The sequence below is a fragment of the Pteropus vampyrus genome, unplaced genomic scaffold (assembly GCF_000151845.1).
Source record: "Pteropus vampyrus isolate Shadow unplaced genomic scaffold, Pvam_2.0 Scaffold1, whole genome shotgun sequence".
Taxonomy (NCBI): Eukaryota; Metazoa; Chordata; class Mammalia; order Chiroptera; family Pteropodidae; genus Pteropus; species Pteropus vampyrus.
This window is the reverse complement of record NW_011888782.1, coordinates 36,236,512-36,258,122: the sequence shown is the minus strand read 5'-3', so window position 1 is coordinate 36,258,122 and position 21,611 is coordinate 36,236,512. Positions and strand designations below refer to the sequence as shown.

The 21,611-nt window shown below is 35.9% G+C and overlaps 1 protein-coding gene across 20 annotated transcripts in view; it reads left to right on the top strand.

The window, feature by feature from the left end:
• The window catches only part of BBX (BBX, HMG-box containing), a 251,169-nt gene that overhangs the window by 186,721 nt on the left and 42,837 nt on the right, over positions 1-21,611 (top strand). For 18 of the 20 annotated variants that reach the window (XM_023527278.1, XM_023527275.1, XM_023527270.1 and 15 more), the window contains 3 exons: positions 3,157-3,237; positions 6,196-6,270; positions 13,529-13,609. In XM_023527278.1, the coding sequence (XP_023383046.1) occupies positions 3,157-3,237; positions 6,196-6,270; positions 13,529-13,609 (237 nt within the window). The remainder of the gene's footprint in view (positions 1-3,156; positions 3,238-6,195; positions 6,271-13,528; positions 13,610-21,611) is intronic. The other 2 variants (XM_023527272.1, XM_023527284.1) reach the window with 2 other exon arrangements.

Here is a 21,611-nt window from a genome sequence, read left to right as displayed (position 1 = left end):
TTCTCTGTCCTTCTATAGGTCTTATAATATTCTACCATTATGCACTTACATTCTTATGTGCGTAGCCATCACCTGCATTCGAATTGCAAGCATTTAAACAAACAACATTCCTTTAGTCTTATTTTATTCCCCAGCAAAGGATGCATACAAGTGGAATGTAAGCTTCTTGAAAGCAGCAGTCTTTGTGGCTGGCACATAATAGGTATTTACTGAATATTTGTTGGAGTGAGTAATCGATAAATACTCAAAATAGCAAGGGCAGCAATGTGCAATTCAGATACAATCAGTGCACTTACCCCTTTTGTTGTTGACTGTGTGTTCATCACAATCCAGCTATGGATGACAGTGGTCTTGTGCCTTGCAAATAGGAACAGTCTCTTGCTAATACCTTGCTTTCCAAAGCACTTGCAGTGCCTCTGACTGGTGTGATTTTTGTTTTATGTCAGGGGCCTGGATCATGTTTCTATGTCTACAGTTTTCACGATCTGAATTGTACCTGAGGAAAAAATGCTACTTCATCATAATTCTTAAATATACTAATCATTTCTCTTCCATGGTTATTGCAAATTATAGCTAAATCAAAGGGAAGATTGAGTTTAAAGGAAGTTGAATAATGCAGTTAACAAAACTTTGCTTTTGAGATTTTTTTAGCTGTTTTCTTTCTTGGGCATATAGCTACACCTAGTGGCTTTATGGATTATTTCAGATACTATTTCTAGAAACAGCTACTTGGGTTTTTTCCTCCCTTTATTTAATTTCTGCTTATTTGGTGTCTTTTCTTTTTAATTAATGAACAAATATCTTTGACTCTTTATATTCTGTTATATTTAGAAAGTAAGCTGATGCTAGCATAGGAATTGATATTTATCCATAAAAAGCATGCCCCACCTAATAACTAACTTAGAGTATTGTAAATACAAACATCAAAGTAATGAGGCCTGGGACTCTGACTAATAACACACGCATAGACTTCTTTGATTGCATAGTACAGTTGACATAATGTGCAGGATTATAGATACCCTGAAAATTACTTACATTTGAATTTTCCATTCAAATAGAAAGTTTTATTTATGACCATTCATCATAATAATTTGCAGAGGGTCTCATTTAACTTTAAAATTTTATGACTTGTGTGTAGTTATGGCCAAACAATAGAAATGGCACTTCAAAGAAAGTTGACTTTTCTTCTTATAGTTAATGTGAACTCTAATTAAGCCCTAGGGTAACTTATAAATGGTAACTATTTCTCATGCGTCATGAGATGTAAAATAATATATATTATATAGGCTATATACAGTATAGCAACCTTAAATGATAATTATTTAATTCCAGATATCTTGATTATAGGTTTCTGTCATGTGTACAACCAACATTAAAGTTTTATAAAGACTTTTATAAATTTTCATTTAGCTGTAGGCTTGATTTTAAATCAAATTTGATTCTTTATCAAGATATCTAGAGGCTAAACACACAGGATTTCTTTATAAAGCAGGATAGTATTGATTTTTTTATTATTCCTAAATTACAGTATAAAGATATATTTTGTTCAAGTATTTATTCTTACAAAAGAATTTTTTGTAGCTTATAATTTCAAGATTCATTGGTCTTCTTTTCAGTGCATTTTGTGTCTCCCTGGCTTTGAATCCTTGGGAAACAAATAAAAACATTATTGGGCAATTTGGCACACAACTTGTCAAATAGTTAAATGCTGATAAGGGAGTTAGACTTTGGCAGCCAAACTACAAGTGGCAAATTAAGACTTCTGCGTCTTCTCTATGGGGATTATTACTGGAAGGAAGTGACCATCACTCTTTCAAATCCGAAAGCAACAAAATTTCAAATATTTTCTTCTGCCCAGTGGTCTATGATACTGTTAGAGAAACACATCTTCAATGTCGCATGAAAAGATTCAGTGAGAAACTCTTTTTAGGAATGTAACCTGGGTGACTGTCAGCTCTTTCTACTGGATTTAACAATCCAATATAATCGGCAACTATTAAAATTACATTGGAAAAGGTTTAATAATACAGGAAAATTAATGTGTTTTTTAAAAATACATTTTTCCCCTAAGATTCACTAACTTTGTTGTTCAAGAAAGGGGGAAGGGCACACACTGATTTGAGATTCAGAAGACTTGTTGTCAACTTTCATTTAGTTCGTTCAGCAAATACTTGTTGAGTATTTATGTTGTGACCTGGCAGTGTTGAGGATTCTGCATTAAACAAATCTTCTGGGAGAAGATGGACAATAAACAGATATTTATGTCTTGCAGTCATCAGTACTAACTGCCATAATGATGAAGAATGAGAAGATTGTTGAATGTTGAGGAGGGGAGGTATCATTTGCCTCTCTGGCACTAAGTACATCTTTAAAAAGGGTTAGATCAGAGGAATGATAAAATCCTTCCTTCTCTAACATTGTGATTCCTGTGACTTTTGAATTACAGTTGACTACCTAAGTTATTATTCACCCAAATGCAGAAACGAGTCAGTTTTAGCATTGAGATAAAAGAGGAAATGTGTATCCTGAGAGGAGACTTTATAGCAAGAATTTTGAAAAAATCAGTGATGTTTATGTAACTGTTGTTAATAATGAAGATCACAGATGAAGCCAGAAGAGCCATAAATGTTTACCCAACATAGTAAATAGCACAAAAGAAAATATATAGTATAAAAGAAATTTCTCTTAGGTAAAAATACTAACCTTTCTAAGATACCTAGGCAAAGAAGAATTTGATTTTAGTTTTGTTTTCATAAGATTTATAATTTCAAATCTCATTTGCATTTTCATGTAGTCTGGTGGTATGAAATATTGGGGAAACACAGAACATGAAAGAAATAGATACACTTGGATTTTGTGGCAGAAAGCCAAGAGATCAAATGGGCATCATTGTACAAATTTTTCTTAGATGAATATTAGCTTTCTAAAATGCATTGTCTTGCTCAGCCTCTGCTATTTATGGCATTATTTGCAGGTGAATGGCCCTTTTATAAAACATTACACAGTATAACTACTTTTCTGTCACAGTATTGACTAAAATTTAGGGACAATCAAAACTATTTTTTCCTCAGATAGGAACATTTTAGGTGGCATTTATCTTCCGTTATATTCCAGAAACTATCCTGTGATGCTCCATACCATCTTTCTTTCTTTTAGGTATCCTCTGGCAGTTGCAAGCCTGATGTTTCAGAATCCCCTGAACTGCGTCAGAAGTCACCATTATTTCAATTTGCTGAGGTAATATGTTATGATTTATACTTAATGAGAAAATTGTAAAGTGAGCCTAAATTTGGGCTGATGACAGTAACTTACAACAATGAAGAACTTTACTTAGCTCAATTAGCCATAAATGGGAAAGTAGAATCAAATTTTAGAAAAGATATTTTGGAACACCAGAGTCTCTTACTTAAGGAATAATTATATATGTTTATAAAAGCTTATTATTAAGACATACTAAATATTATTCCACTTAAGTCTCATCAGTAATTTTTATTTATGGATAATAAAGAATATAATTAAATTATTGTTAGAACTTAGTTATATATCAGGTGTTAAATCAGGAGACAGAATCAACTCATGTTAGTTATTGGCTATGGATTCCCCCCCTCCCCCCTTTTTAGTACACTTTTCTTTTAATTGAAACTTTAGCATGCAGTAACAGTTTTCCAAGTCTTATTGTCTTGTGTCAAACCTATTGGGCTCAATACATCTCTAACATTGGTTCAAAGAGATGATGTAGAAAACACATTACCCTTGATATCAAGTGTAAAGGTTAAGATTGCTTTCCAAAATATCTTCACTTACCCTGGAACTCAATATGAAGCCATCATTGATTAATTTTTTCTGAACTTTAAAACACTTGGTCTTCCCTTGATCATTTGAATTGTCTTTCACTAGACCTTCTCTCACACTGTCATCCTTCCTAATATTGACCAGTTGTAACAGTTTTGCACAAGGAGAGCATAGTTTCAGATTTTCCTTCCTCTCTAATGTCCTTTCCTGTGATTCTCAACGTTTCACTGGCAAAACTTCTTTTCACAGTGGCATCTTCGGCCATTCTTTTTTAAGACGTTTTTTATAATATGCCTAAATGCTTTACAAGATGGCACAAGAATGTTATATATTTGCCGACGTAATGCTCCTGATCTATCACTTTCCTTTCTGCCTTTGTGTGAGATGTGCCCTGAATTCCAATTGTTTTGTATATTGTTTCTTTAGGAATTAATGTAATAGAGGATTCACTCCACACTACCTTTTCTACAGTAGTTACAGACATGTGAAATAATGTTGGTTCCAACTTTGAAAGTAGAGATGCTTAACCATTGATTTCTGAACCCCTATAGATCTAAAGTTTTATATGAAATTTGGTGGTTTTGACATATGTGCATTTTTGTAAGTTCTACGGCATCCCAAAGAGATCCTCAACCCTGCTGTTTTATATAAAGGGTCCCCAATCTAGTATTTCTTCAGGAGCTCCCTATTCATGTCATTAACTGAATATCTCCTTTATCCTAGTATTAATTTGTAAAATATCTTTTTGTTTAGAAACTTGTGAAATGCTTTTCAGAAATCTAGATGGTTTATATCACCAATTCTGTTTTGTTCAATGTCTGATTTTTAAGCCTTGAAGAAATGTGTTGTAGGTTAAGCATTTTTCCCTTACATAAACTGTTTATTTTTTTCTAATTTTTATAGAAGGTTAGTAGGAATGAAAAGTGGTATCTGAAGTAAAACCTACCTAGTTGATAATTCCCAGGACTTCAGGACAGTCTTTGTGGATTCATATTTGCAGTCTGTCACATTGCAAATGTGGTCTTTTGAGATGATAAGTTTTGTGGTTTGACCAAGAAGAGTTCTACAACTTTACCCTCATGTGTCTTCAGTGTCTTTAGAATACTTGGTTAAATCTTACCCACTTATGATGGTTTGTTTATATCTAGTTTGTTAAATAGGATCTGGGAGGGTTTTTTTTTTTTTTTCTTTTTACTGACATTCTAAAAATGGTTATATGTCTGATTCAAAATTTACAGTGGAATTAAAATTTTCCTATTGGCTTCAGCAGTGAATAGTCAAAAATAATTCCATCAGCCTCTCTACTAATTCTTTCTCATCTTTAAACATCACTTTGATACTGTATCACCAACCGGTTCCGTTATTTTTCTAACCAACTTAATTAAGATGAAAAAATGATTTTTGTGGTTGAAGAGTTATTATTGGACTGGGAATTTATAATGTCCAGGCTTTCTGTTCTTGTGACTCACTTTTACCCTATACTGTATGTGGATAGAAGCTCATTCACTTTGGAATAAAAATTAAAACATACTTGGAAAGTTTTTCCACATATCTCTCAGAGCAAACTGATGAAGCTACCATAATTACCAAGTGGAAATAAAAGGTCTCCTAGTTGAACCAAGTGTGGTATTGCAGAATCCTTTATCCACTGTCAGACAACTGAGTGTGTGTGTATGTGTGTGTGTGTGCACGTGTGCGTGCACACTGGACAGGAGAATGCATGGTGTCATAAAAGAAAGAAATGCTATTCATATTCAGTGAACAGTTTGAGTTTTAATCCCGTGCCAGGCAATGTGTTCTGTGGCTTATTTTCTTCTCACCATGATCCCATAAAATAAGAATTATTATCATCATCATCAATTTATAGTTGGGAAAAATAAGTCTCAGAAAGGTCAGCTGGAGCTGCCCAAGTTCATGTAGCTAGTGAGGAGCAGAGCTAAAATTCAATCCCAGATACCCTGACCCATATCCATAAGCTTCTCCAGTATTGTTTCACAACCGCCTCTAAGCAGAGAACAGCTTTGGTGAGTGTGATATAGGGAAGGGAGAGAGTAACTGGCTTTACTTGAAGCATACAGCTTTTAATAATATTTTAAAAAATTCATTGAAATAGGGAAATTCATCTCAACAGGTCTCAACTGCTACTTGACACATACCTAATACCCTTATAAGAGACATGGCAAATGAGCCAAACTCAGTCTTTTTGTTCTTTTCGATCATCTGTTTTTAGAAATGTGGCCTTTTTCTTCCTTTATCGTTTATATTGTTGTTCTAAAAGGGATTGAGGGTGATGACTTATGTCTTAATCTTTATCAGTGTCTGCGATGGAAATATATGGCAGAATCTATTAGTCTGATATGAGAAAATGTCCTTGTGCATTAAAAATCACTTGTTTCCTTTCAGATATCTTCAAGTACATCTCACCCCAATGCTCCTTCAAAACAGTGTCAATCATCAGCCTTGTTTCAGTTTGCAGAGGTATGGCCTTCTTTTTTTTAAATACTTACTGGGCTCATAAAACTTACTACTGAGCTCAGGAAATATTGGAATGAAGTTTTAATAATGTATAGTGAACTGAGGCATGCCTCTTCCTGTTACTGAGATAATACACATAACAGGATACTTATTGCTTTCTGCTGTCTTTGCTGTAATCATAGTCAGATCAGGTCCATGTTTTATAACCATTCATTAAAGAGTTTATTCAGAATAAACACTTTCCAGTAGTTCTTTATTTCATTTTGCCTTGTCTTTATATTTAAAGCTTGGGAAAAGCTGCTATTAACATGAAGGCCATGAGATTCCTATTTATTAAATTTTTCCAGTAGTGAAATTAGATGCCGTAATTCATGAATAATTCTCACAGCAAATGCAGTGGTAAATCTGACCTGTTAAATCATCAGTGCTTAGTTTTATCTGTGGTGTAGCTTCAGCCAGTACTTTTATTAGTGTTTAATCCCAGGCTTAGATCAGGTCAGCTCTTGCAGGATCTCAGAGTTCTTTGGCCAGAGAGAGTGAGAGAGAGAGAATGAGAGAGTGAGAGTGAGAGAGAGTGACAGAGAGGGGACAAGGGGGCGGGGGGGGGGGGTTGGTGTGAAGCGCGCACGCACACACTAGAGAGCATTTTCTTGGTTGATATTATGCACAGGCAAACCTGATATGCTTGATTTCGCCACAGAAGCCCTGGCTTCCACCATATGCTCACGTCTAATGAGTACTGTATGTATGGCAAATAATAAAATGTATATAGTTCATGAAAATAAGATGCTATTTGCTTTAGGCCTTCCCCCTTTTTCCTTTTTATTAATTTCAGCAAAAAATGCATATCATAAACTGAGCAATTTTTTCATAGTGTTGAGAGAAAATGACAAGCAGGACTGTTCTGTTTAATATTGATGTATTGAATCACTTAGATTCATTTGAATAGAGTGCTGCGTAAATGAAATGTAAAATGATACCCTTTTGGCAAGAGAAAACCCAACATCTCACTTTGAAAATGAGAAAAAATTGCTTTCAGCTCTTACGTTAGGAAAAAAATACTGCTTCCTCTTGGGGCAGGGTGTCAGCTGCTATGACTTTATACCACCAGTTGGCCTGCTTATCTTGTTAGGCTTCACTGTCACAGTGCTTGCATTAGCTGTTGAAGGCTATGCTGTATAACTGGTGACAACAATATAAAATGTTATCATTTTATGAACAATTTGATGAATCTGGAAAAAATTAAAATTTTATTAAAATTTTTCATTATGATAAACAGGCTATTTTCAATGTTTGGTAAGAGAGTTTCGTTTAATATTTTCTTGCTTTCCTCTAGTTGTGGACATTCATTTATTTGATAGTAATAATTTTTTCAAGAAATAATGAATTTTGATATGGTGACTGCATTTACCTTTAATCTTGATACCTAAGCCAAGCCCATCCAACTTTTTAGAAACATTTCCTTCAGAACGGAATGTATTTGCCACATATTCTGTTTGATTAAATTGTACACTCCAGCATGAATTTTAGAAAGATAGTGGCTCATCTTTGACACACCTGATATTTACTCATTAACTGAGAGAGTATTCAACTTAATTTAAAACATCAATGTGGAATATCTCAGCTGGTGCTGGTGCATTTTAACAATCACCACTCAGAGTGATTATTATTTAAGTGATACCACCATCAGATTTACTAGGAGCTCCTAAAACCCTGGGCAGCTCTCAGGGAGCAGTTTGATGGTATAACAGCCGCTGTCCTGTGATTCTGGAGAATGAGATTCCATGCCTCTCTTAAACAAGTTAATATGTCCTTGCTGCTCAAGATGCTCACTCCTTAAATCACGAGAAGGTTTTTTTTTTTTTCCTCCCCTAGGGAAGAAAAGAACCTCTTCTTACTTGGGAGTTGTGCCAAGGACACATTTCCAGATGTCACTCCTCTACCCAGAGGCACTCGTCTCTTAAGGGTCCCTCTGCTTTTTGACCATGCAAAATTTAGAAATTTTGTAGAAGCACAAAAAAATAGTTGGTTTGGAAACTTATTAGGAGTTGTTTTAAGGCATCATAACAGAGAAAGGCAAGCATGATGGTAAAACCAAAATAAAATGTTTTGCCCTAGAGTGAGATGGAATCTTCCCTTCCAACTCAGTATATTATTTTTCCTAGTTATATTTTGCCTAGGTTGATAATATGATCCCTTTTAATTTCTAAGCAAATTAAACAAATTATTACATACCTTGTGATTAAGTTGTGAATGTTATATGTGATTACACAAGAGAAGTGCATGGTTCTCTAGGATATATAACTTCTCAAGTCACTTTCCTCAGCTGACCCAAGAAAAACCTAAGGTTCAGTCTCTTTTAACATCTTATAAGGTGACCTTATTGTCATGTTAATACTGGACTGGTTTATGCAAATCTAAACAAAAGCTAATAAAATTATCTACTAAAATCAGCTTTGAGCATATATATTGCAGTAGAATTAGAGTAGGCAGTAATTACTGTGATCATATCCCTAAAGCTCTTACAATTACTTCATAAAACATCTATCACCTTTGAGAAGACACAAAGACTCTTGAAATTCTTGTTCTAATTAGTCTATAGCAGAGGTTCTCAAACTTTAAAATAATACCAGAGTCACCCTGAAGGCTTATTCAAACACAGATTGCTGAGTCCCACCACCCTTGAAAGTTTCCAATTTATTAAGTCTGGAGTAGGGCCTGAGAATTTGCATTTCTGAAAAGTTTCATATCAGAGAACCACTGTTTGAGACCACTGCTCTATACCTTGTAATTTTTACTACAAGTTGTTAAAGTGTCATTATTAAGGCATTTCCTGGTATTTCTGGGACCTCATAGGGAGTGGGTTAAGTGAGGGAAGGGATGGACATATAGTAGAAAATTACCAAATGGGCCACTGTATACTCTTATCCCTTTTCAGAGAGATTCTCAGTCCTATCATGTACTTGGAGAAGAGTTGGTGTTTATGTAATTTAGGAATCAATTTACTGTTTGAAAATGTTTAGCTTTGTGATATTATTTTAAAATCAAGCATGCAAAATTCTTAAAGACTATTCCTGCTAATTTCATTTACAAACATCTGATAACTCTAGGGAGAGATTAGCTAGATCTTCTCTTGACAATGGGTCATTTAGTGTAATATAATTAATCGTAGAAACTCGCTTTTTAAAAAACAGCCCTGGGCGTCTCTTTAACTTTAAAGTCCCGCCCCCCCCACCAAGTCTCTGCCTTGGAAGCCGAGAAGGATATTTTTCTTTCTTAGCCAAATGTATAAGTTTTTAAACTCATTGAAGTTAACGTGTACAGAACCAGGAAACTGAATAATGAACATTGTTTGTTTGTAGGTGCCTCATGAATTCTTAAAGAGAGAAAATATATCACCTTTGCAAGATCTTGAAAGAACTGTAGAGTGCAAAATCTTGTTTTCCCCGCATGTCAGCCTGTCTCCCATTCTTTATTGATACTCATAATTCTCTAGATTTGACTTGGCCCATCTGAAGAGCCATCACTCTGTTTCTAGGCTCTTATCCATTAAGTTAGTCAGAATGAGTTTCCTGTCTTCATCTTCTGTTGTTTACAGGTAGATACCTACATCACTTCTTAGATCTAATTTTCTGAAAACTAATGACAAAATATAATTTCAGAAGGAAGCTATTGTCTTCCATTATTTAACAAATCCGAAAGCCATGACCAGTCTACATATTCTCGTTTCTCTTCTGTGGCTGACTCTTATACCTAGAGTACATATTTGCATTGAAAATTACATATTTACTTTGAAGACAGAGAGCTAATCTAGGCGATTTAGACAAATGGATTTGGATATTAAAACTTTCCTTAAAAGATATTTACTTTTGCCAGTATAAACACACCAAATTTAAGGCATTACTACAAGTGGATATAAGCAGTAGGTGCAAATTGAAGGCGTTCATTTTCATGATGGAATGCTCAATGTATTACAGAATATTATACTTGAAAAAAATATCATATACTCAGTGCAGCTAATCCATGTGAAAGTATTAACGTGTTTTCTTGGAAGCATTAATATTTCTTTTAATGTAAAGAAGACTAATCATCTCACATTGTTCATTTGTCCTTTGATTCACTTATTTATTCAATAGTTATTGGTCATTTCCTGCCAGGGTACAATGTATATAATACCCCTTATAATTGCAGAAGACTTCTATCATTACCTAATTTGCTTTTGATCTCTGCTACCTGTTTCTTTGGTGTGCTTCCCTACCTCGGGCCAACTATAAAATTAGCAATTTAACATCCAGGGTGATAATTTTTCTTAGCACTTTTGCTGTACCTCACATACTATTACACCCACCCTGTTTATCAAAACATTCTATAATAACCAAAGGAGAGACTACAGCAGAGTTAACAGATTGGCAGGCATCATCAAATAGAGTAAAATAAAAAGCAAAGTATGCACTATGCAGTATGTCCCACTGGTGCCCCCTTCGCAGGAGTGAAACATAACACGTCTCTCTAGTAGCTGACCAGTTATGAAAAACGTGTTAGTATGTTGTTTTTACTTTAAAGGATGTATATGTCTTAGATAGGGGGGAAAAAATGGGGAGAATGAACAGTGGTATAACAAATCAGCATCTTACAAGCTATGTTATTATCAAAGCTGTCAGAGTAGATGAGATTCCGGAGAGCAAGGGCCCTAAGGCAAAACCCTGAGGAAAAACATTTATAGGATCGCTTTGGAAAGGAGAGCCAACAAAAGAGAATAAGGAGTGGTCTGAGAGATAGGAAGAAATAAGGACCCTGCAGTAATAGAAGCCTAGAGAAGAGTTCCCCAGAAGAAGGGTCAGCCATGTCAAATGCTGCAGAGAAATCAAGATAAGGCTTAAGCCATAGACATTAATGTATGTCCGGTTTTCCACTCCCCCATTCCGATTAATAAGCCAAAGACATTTTTAGAAAGTGAATCTTACCACTAAGTCATTCCATGAAAATTTTATTGTTAGGTGATTCTATAAATGTCAGACTGCTGAAATACGTTGACCCTTCTCCACACGTTCCCCTTGGGAAATCAGGCTTCCAGCAACTTTTGGCATTTAAAATACTGCCCTATATGTAAAAATCCTCCCACAGGCAATGAAGAAAATCATTCTTACTAAACATAGGTAGTTCCTTTTGAAAGGCAAGGACTCGTTCTCAAGCCTTGACTCAGACAGCCGTGTGTGAACTCAGATAGCAGCAGATAGTATGACATGGCCTCTACAGTTCTCCATTGAGCCTCTCGGTGTGCCATAAACTGCATTCGGCACAGGATATATAGTAGTGAACAAACACATACAAAACTTACAGCAACAAAAACGACAGCAGAGGGAGCAAGTGAAAACTAGAAACAGCGTTAGGGGCTATGCAGTGCAGCACTGCCCAGTCTGTCCTTCAGGAATTCTTGAGGGTATTATATGTGACAAATTTAATATTCTACAAATTATTAAATTTAATAATTATCCTGACATTGCAGTTTTTAATTCCATTCCAATTTCAGTGTGTAACTAATTTTTGGAATTGTACTAAGAGAGTTTATGTTTATTAGTGTTAATAATAATAAATCTTTATAATTATTAAATGCATCATTTATTGAGAGCATTATATGTGCTCAGCACTGTGCCAGACTCTTCACTAACATAAAATCTAATCTACACAGCAGTAGTCTGGGGCAGGTATGTTTCTGTTTTGAAGATGAGATAAAGGAGGCTCAAAGCCTTCATTATTTGCTTAAGTATACATGGCAAAAAGTTAATGAAGGCACATCTCTGTGACATAAAAGCCATGTCTCTCTCATACAACCTTGGTTCAAGGGACTGGTATACATGTTCAGTACTTCATTCCCTCAAGTCAGAGAGGCCATGATTATACTAATGGGTTTGTTTCTCTTAGTCTAGTCATAAGGTGAGTAGTTAAATTCAGTTTGTCTCGAAAAAGTATAAGTGACATATATCAGAGAAAATTCAGCTAGAGGAAAATTTTCCAAACTTCAGAAAGATTGAGCCCTATAAGTTGATATTTTAAAAATAAATACATAAATAAAGTGATTGGGATGAGGTCTCTTTTAAAAATGGTAGTACCTAGGAAGAAAAGGTCTCTTTTAAAAATGATAGTACCTAGGAAGAAAAAATCCTTAAAACTTTCTTAATTAGACCCTTCTAAATAGCCCAGATAGCTTATTAAATGTTTGCCTCTACTAAAGCCTCTTATGCAGCAGGTATTCTAGGGAGAACTCCTTCTAGCATCAAAGTACCCACTCTCTCCTGGAGATGACAGCTGCATAGAATCTTCTGTGGGACTGGGGTCACCTGTAAGGATATAGTTGCAAAGCAAGATTGTCACCTGAATTGAGAAAGAATTCAGAATCATTAAGAATGCAAAAAGCTTAGACTGTAGCTAGCTGTTCTAATTAATGATAACAGAACTTCTCCAGGAGAAGCATACTTTGTAAAGACAGAGATACTTTGTCCTTCTCAGCTCTTTCCTGAGTTAGGCTAGAAATTGAAAATGAAGTTTCCATATATAAATGAGAAAGGATAGTGCTGTTCATTGTAATCAGTGCCCAGCTGCTGTTTAGCCAGATTCTCAGAAGAATATGCAGTCAGTGTAATGTTGTATATAAGTTAATGTACTACCAGATAGATTCTTAATTGTACAACTTGTTTAGATTTGTGGTCTTAATTGTCAATTTTTGTGTGAACTTTAGAGCATACTCTCAAAGCCAGGGCCAATGTTTTATGTAAGTTTCTCAGCTTCCCCAGCTCCTGCCTTAGCACATTTATATTAGATTCCTCCAAAAAAATTTTTTGACTGACTTGAGACCCTTTCCACAGAGCTCCCAAATATATTGTTTTAAAAAATTGATTGCTTTGGTAAATACAAATAGACTCTAAATAGCTCTTTTATATTTGGCCAGTTGATGAGTTTGTATTTATGTAGAAACGGAAATGCATATCTTCTTTTAAGATTATAGAATTAAATTCAAAACCTGACATACTCTTGTCATTAAAATAGCCACCAGTCACACCTATTTTTTGTTACTATTTTTAAGGTTATTTACTAAAATTGGTTTCAAAATTATAAATCTAAGCATGCCACATTTAAAGTTATTTAGTACTTGGGAGCAACAATGGTCTCATAAACTGAGGAAAGCTCCTGAATGTGTATGAATGGGAAGCAAGGACTTTGATATCACAATTAATATTTTTTATGTGAATTGTTTTCGATATAGATTTCTTCAAACACTTCGCAGTTGGGTGGTGCTGAACCTGTAAAACGCTGTGGAAAGTCTGCACTCTTTCAACTAGCAGAGGCAAGTTTCTAAGAATATATTGAGATAAGCCATGCAGAGGTGGAAATCACAAGAAAGTCAATCATAACAATGTTCCTTAAACTGCACCATCTCACCTTTGACTATAAAGTGTATCGTATCTAATTTTAAACAATGAGAGGGTTAACCTTTAATTTAGGAAAAAAGGAGTTTTGCTACTGAAAGTCATTAAGCATCGTAAAAGGTTACCCAGGGAAATTGCAAAATCTTTTTCACAGGTAGTATTTTAAAATAAGGTCAGTTTTGTCTCTCTCAGATTGGTTAAATAAGTCCAGCCTGAACCCAGAAGAATGGCCCAGGTCATATTCCTCTTCGCTGATTCTCTTATAACATCTCTAAATCCCTGGAAGGCACCACTTTTAAACCAGGCGGTTGATGTTTTAATTTTTTTTTTTTTTTAAGTGAAGAACTCCAATGACATGTTCTTAAGTCTGGCTTTATGACATCTTCAGTTGTACATTTGATGTGACATGGGTATAAAATACCTTTGGCAAAGTAGAAAATGTGCTTTCATAAAGTCTTTGAGGGACAGAGCCCTCATTTGGTAGGGATGGGTTGGCGAGGAAGGTGCCAGAAGCAGTTGTTGCTAGGGTGGGCATTAGCAATGACTTTCTCTGCCAAGCTGTGACTGCTCTGCCTTAAGGGAACATGTGGAAGAAGTGTCTTTAGCACTGAGACACTATAGTAGCAATTTTCTCTTTTGGTGAGACAAATTAGGAGGTACAAAAATGTGTGATCAAAAATTTCTTATATTAAATTTTTTCTTTTCTCTCATGCTTCTGGCTTCCTTTCCATGAGTTCCTTCTGGTTTTGTTTTGTTTTGCGAGTGACATTTCTTTTATAAATTCTTTGTAGTTTATTCAACTTAATGGGACAACTGGTCATTTTGTAAATTTTATGGTGGCTTGTATCATCATAATTCAGGAGTTTTAAATATCTTAACATTAAGCTTTTAAAGTCTAGCCGGATCCAAATTAGAAATATGAAAATACAAAGACCTGAAACCGTAAAGAAGTACAAACGGTGGAACAAACTAACCCATTGTTGTCATTAAGCTGACATGCTTCTTGTGTAAGATAAATTCAGACCCAAATAGAGGTCTGTGAATGACTAGAAAACTTGTGAAGACCATAGGGAATAGTTTTAAAAGGAACTTGGTGAGTCAGTGGCAAAGTACTACTTCAGATAGAACTGAAATGGTAAAGATTTGGCAGCCAATATGCCTTTGGAGTTAGAACTGTAAACAGAGAGACTGTGAGGTTGTGAATTTGTCTAGTCTCTTTAAGACTATGTAGGTTGTCATGACAATTTATTTGAAAGAAGTGATTATTTTTCTTGGATATTAGGACTGTATGGCCCTCTGCATTTCCTGGTTGTGTGTATGTGTATACTTATATACAAACATATACATACAGTTTTTATTTTTTATTATTTTTTATTTAAGTATAGAAGAAAACTAAAACACTAATTCAAAAAGACATATGCACCCTATGTTCATTGCACCATTATTTATAATAGCCGAGATAGGAAGCAACCTAAGTATCCATCCCTTGATAGATAAATGGATACACATGGTTTTTAAAATATTAAACAATACTGTAAGATACCCTAACTTTCAATATCAATATATCTGTATTAGACAGTTTTGTATTAGAAATGTATGGATCTTTGAGATACTTTGCTATGGTGGGGGAATGCTAGAGAGATGAATTTGTCTTCTCATTTCCTTTCTTTGGCATGCCATAAAAAAGGATTCCCTGTTAAATCATAGCTCATTAAAAAAGAACACTCTTCTAATTTGTAGGGATGTAGCCCAAATATGAAACAGATGCTATGGTTTAACAGATGTTTGAATGCTGGTATCATAATTTAAAGGGGTAAAATGACTGCATTAAGCCTATTCCAATTATAGCAAATCAGCTTATACTCAGACTTAGTTTCTTTTGACTTCTGAGTAAAATATATGCTTTTGAAGAAACAGGGTCGCTAAAAAATAATTTACCAAGAAAATTTTCTCACATTATTTGTACCACATGAATATACCATAAAGCTAATAGACTATATTTTAGAATAACATCCTAAAGTCTTCCCAAGTTTCTAGTTAAACATAAATAATGTGTTCAATGGATTAATCAGCATCTTCAAATAATCACCAGCAGAAATATGCTTCCTCAGTTTTTTTTTATTCCATGTGTATTGGAAGTTTATTTTTCTTGAACAAAACATAAAATTCAGTTATGTCAGTGCCTCTTTAAATAAGTATAACAGTATATTGAGGAGGATTTTTTTTGTTTCCCAAAATTGATGGTTCCCAGAATTAGTAGTATTGTCTGAAATCTGAAGGAACAGTTTTAAATTCATACATTCCAAAGAGAAAGCCACCAAGAAGCCACCTTTAATCTGGACTAGACCCTTCTCTTGGAATTTAAAGAGACATGACCTAATCCAGCTACTATCCCTAATCCCCTACTAAACCACTGCAGAGTTTTCTCCCCTTGTTCCCTCCCTAACCCCTTAAGTCATCAGTGTGGGGGGTGGGGCATGGATGGACAGCATAGGCTATCCAGTCATCTGGAATATTTTAGCTTTTCTCCTTGTCCTGAAGAGGAACAGGGGCAAGTACTTTCCATTTTTTACCCCTGCCCTCTGTCAAGCAAAGCGAAGGCAGCTCCTAGAGAACCCCTGTTAAAGACTGGGGGTGGTACTTGCAAGAAGTGTCTTCTCATTCTTTGATGAGAAGCAAGAAATGTTTTAGACCTAGACTTAACTGCTGCCTGAGCAGGCAAAAAGAGCTAGAGGAAGATGGCAGCAGGGCGAGACTTGGAATAGCCTACTGCGCTTTCTGCTTTGGCACTCAAGGTTTGTGAGTTTTCCAGAGGTCAAGTAGATAAGTAGAAAGTAGTTCAGTTTGGTCAGGCAGTAAGCCATGGGACGGTCATGGGGAGTAGTTGGCAGAGGAGGCAGGCCTGAGATAGTCTCACATTAGGAAATATTCAATAGAGATAGCTTTGCTCAGGATACTGTAATGAGTTTCTACAGGCAGGAGTGATTTTTAGCTGGTTTATACCAGTACAGCTGCCCTGGTACCAGAATACTTCCTGTTGTTAGTGAACAAGCAGACTGTGACCCAAACCCCTTGAGAACCCTTGGAGCAACTCTCCCAGCACCTCTGGGCTCCCTGATCCTTCCAGCAACTAGGGGACATCGCAAGCGACCTGTAAGACCATGTACCAGCCCTGAGATTACATCCCTTCTGATTGTGTGGTACCCTTTCCTGTCAAATATTTTGTATATCGTCCCTGTTTTTGGCATCCCATGACAAGGTCATTTAGTCTTATATGTAGAGTTAGCAGGAATAGACCCCCACACACACCAAAAAAAAAGAAATAACTGGGCAATTAGTTTTACCTCTACCATTCTTTCTTCTGCCCTCTAAACAGGAAGCTTTAAGCTGTGTGAACACAGGGCCAGGAACCAGCCCAGGAACTAACCACTCACCCTTGCCCAACTTCATTCCTGTAGGCTGGCATGGGAGGCGGAGTGACTGAGGAGACCTCCCAAAGATAGGAGTTGTTGCTTGCAAGAAATGTCTTCTCTTTTGCAAGAAGCAAGAAATATCGTAGGCATGCGTTTATTGCTGTACCCTACACCCACATGAGCAAGCATAAAGAAAATTGGAGAAGTAGGCAATAGACACGAGAGACTTCGATCGCCTACACTCTCAGTTTGGGCATTGGAAGGACTCCCTATTTCCAGGGACCCTGGAGCCGGGAGATTCCCTGAGGAGAGCCTTGCTTTGGGCATTAGATTGGTATTTTAAACTGGGTAGATTTTTAATAGCTGAAAGTGGCCTGAAAATTCTGGGATCTGTTCCAGATGTTTTTCAGGAATCCACCCCAGCTAGGAAGGGAGATTTGGCATAGTGCTGCTGAGGTGAGGGAATTGAGAAATATATAATCCTTTATGAGGGAATTGAGAAATATATAATCCTCCATGAGGCTCATACTGTTCAGTTAATCAGTTACTTAATTGGTACAGGTACTATCATGTATTGTGTTTCCTTTCATTTTGAAATTAATCAGGTCAGGTCATATAGAGACCAGCAAAGCAGCAGAGCATCCCACAGAAATCATTATGTATTATAGTTGCTATAGTTGGAGGATGCTCAGAGACATCTTTACCTGTACATTTTAGCGAAGAAAATTTTACTCTTGAAGATCTTATATACCAAACTTGCTTGGTATAATAAGTGGAGCAGTTTATTTATTCTAATGAAAAATAATTATTGAGGATATACCCCATGCCAATAACAGTATGACTGCTAGAGCTTACTATATATGGATATTCAAGTATTTTTATTATGATGAGGTAACCTGTGACCCTTTTTTTTAAGATCAGTAGTATAGGAATGCTTTACCTCCAGGTACAGTTTCGGTGTTTTAGAGTGCCACTAGGGGCTGAAGCATAAACCTAAAAATATTACTGTTTATACTTCTAATTTTTCTGAAATAATTTTATGTGTTCTTTAAAATAGATCATAAATTTTAATAGCTGATTTTATCTGCAAGTTTTATTATTTAATCTAAGATAATAATGACTGACATTTGTTATCTACTGTGTGCTAGACACTTTTCTAAGTACTTTATATGTACTCATTGAAGTCTTACACTCATTCTCTGAGGTAGATGCTGTTATCATTTCCCTTTTATACACTGGGAAACACAAGGGCAGAGAGGTTTTGTGCCTTGCCTGAAGTCACATTGTTAGGGCCTTGGTAGAAACCCAGGCAGTCTGTCATACAGCCTGGTCTCTTCAACACTATGCTATTCTGTCACCTTGTTTTATAAAAGACTGCGAGTTGCTTGTTATAGGAGTTTGCGTGTTATAGAAGGCTCTATGGAAGACAGCTTACTCCTACACATATGTGTACAGCTGAATAAGATGACAGATTGTTCAAGACTGCTGTCAAAAAATGGAGTTGATATTTTCCTTTTTAAAAAGTGTCTGTACTTTTGAAACTGCCAAGATACATCTTATATACTTAAGTAAGTGCCTGTTCTTGAATATACTTTGAAAGATTGTGAGGGCTGCAGGAAATTATGGTGTATGACTCCTGTCCTCCAGGAACTTAGGCTTCAGTTGCAAAGAGATAAGATATAGAAAATTAAGGGATAAGAAATAAATAGTGCAAGTGGTTTCATAGGGAACCATGCAACGGAATGACAAAACTCCACTTGAGTGATGAGTGATATGTGAAGTGAATGAATGTGTGAAACCAGGAAAGGGAGAAATAAATATTGGCAGGAGTGTTCTGGGGACTGCAGCACAGGGCAGAGAGCACGAAAATGGTTCCTGGTGAAGGAATTATTTAGGAACAGAGATTGAAACTGGCAGCCTTTGGGCCACGTCCAACTTACAGAGATACTTTGTTTGGCTCACAATTTGTTGACCTGTATTATTGTTTACGTTTGAATTAGTGGCCAGTATTTTTAAATTACTGATTTCGAGTAAATACAAACTTATGATTTCTCAGGAAAATTTAGAGAATTTGGACTAGCTAGCCTTCCAACATAAGAAAAGTTGGTCAGAACTAATAAGTAGCTGCCCCCTTAAAGAGGTGTTTGCTGTACAATTATGACCATCCTCTCCTGAGCCTTGATTTAAGGGCACAGGTCATTGTCAGCATTCACTTACACTTGTTCACTGCTCTTTAACCTGACCACCTATACTCAGTAGAGATTGCGGTTTATGCATAATTGAATGGAGAGATAGGGGAGATACAACAAAGGGAAAAAAGGCAGGCAAATGTGAGAAAGGTAGATGACAACAAGTAAATCAGACTGGCATGAGTGGAGGAGATTTATGGAAGGTGAAGACAGAGTATAGCTACAAGTCAGAAGTGGGAAGGTGTTTAGTGTGAAGCAGAGAAATTTCTGCTTGAAAATACTGGGGAGAAATTGAAGATTTGGGGGAGGGGTATACAGTGATGACAGCAGCACTTTGAAGGGACACTTGGCACTTGTGTGTAGAATGGAGTAGAAAGCCTCGTGGACATCCAGGTGTGAGAAAACAAGAACCAGGATTGGGGGAGATGGCAGTGTAAACAAGAGGCAGAAACAGACACCATGAGACTCAGCTGGATGACTGAGTTGATGTGCGATGCAAAGCAAAAGGGATGTCAGAGGTGAGTGAAGCACTGGAGGTGATTTCAATTCAGAACCTGAGTGCGTGGGGAAGGAATATCTTCTAGAGTTTAACCCTGACCTTGGAGCCCTATTCAAGAAGCCTAGATGTTTATGGACAGAGGAAGCCATGTGAGTACAAGAGAAGAGATGAAAGATGCTTGAGAGGGGAGGGATAACTGAAGAAATCCAACATGAAAACATAAACAAGAGAGAGAATTGCCAGTTAGGTAGATAGTTGAGTTTGGAAAGCAGAGACCCATGTTCTTCTGAGCACAAAAGAAAGGTAAAAAAATGATCACCACAGCATTGCTGAATTTGGTTTGTGGTACCTGTGTGTGTTGTACTTTTTTTCTTTATCTCAGTTTATGAAACTACATATGTGTTAAGGTAAAGAAAGAGGATGCTGGATTTTTCCAGGTGCAATCTGTATATAAAAAAGCAGGATTATAGATCTCCGGTGGGTCCAGGGAAATTGAAAAGTTGTCCTTAACTCTATTTCTTAAAAAGGATGGAGATATTTTCAGAGGCTCCCTAGTTTTTCTTATATTCTATCCGGCAAAAACCAGTTATAATTAAAATCAAATAGATCTATTCCAGTGTCCGTAAAAATTAAATCTTATGGAGAATTATGGCTCACTTTAAGAAAATCTGAATTATGATGAAATTATAGAAATTACATACCATATTGGAAAAAGTAAGAAATCACATCACTTCTATCACATTAGCAACCCCCCACCACTACCAAACATAGGTGGTATTTGATTTTGAGGTATGACTCTGTTGTGTTGTGTTTGGTCCTTGTGTATTATTGATGTGCATTATCCCTTCCATCTTGTTGTAACCTCCTGAAGCCCAGAACCTCAACGTGTCGCTCCCACCTAAGCACCACCTACACTGTCATCACATAACTGGATTCTAATACTTATATTTGAGGAGGACCTTTTATTTGGAAGTTGTGTGTTTCTTTCCTTATCTTTTTATTCGGATTGCCAGTCATTTTTAGAAAATTCCTGATATAAAACCACTAATTTCATTCCTAATTGCTTAAGCTTATTTTTAGGGGAATTAAAATATATGAATGCACCTAATGACTTCCTTTCACACCTTTGGGAAGACTTAAGTAGATGGCCATGTAGACCCCATTTGGAGTCTCCAGAAATGCTATCATTTCTGGAGAAATAGTAAAGGGAAACATTTAAACCATTTAAACATTTAAACCACCATTTTACTTGGCCCAATTGTTTCAGCAAACCAAACAGTAAACATATTTAATATGCCCAGATTTTAGTTTTGAGAGACACTTAGACCAGTTTTTTTTCTTATTTTATAAGAAAGAAAATTTAATTTTCTTAGCAGTGATATTATTCTTTATTCTCTAAAACCATCAGCCATTGTATTTTTTATGGCAAAAACATTCTGGTTTTATTTAATTGTGAGGGAAATGCACATCTTGGAAAACACTGCTAACCGCCATCCTAGGGTTATGTCTACACTGTTTTGGCAAATAATAAGCCAGTACAAAATGATTGTAAACATACCTTGGCTGCAAAACATTTGTTTTGTACTAAAAAGCAGAGATTTTGAAATTGAAACTTCCTGATTAGTGTCAGTGGGTCTGTTTTCACACTGCCTTGTTTTTAATCTAGCTGGCTCCTTTATAATAGACAATGAAAGACAAAGTATAATTAAGAGCTAAATAATATGGTACATTCTGGAACTACTTACCCATTTCTTTGTACCAGTTAAGAGCTTTTGCTTCTGTGGTATTATTTCTTATATAGTACACATAATTATTTTTC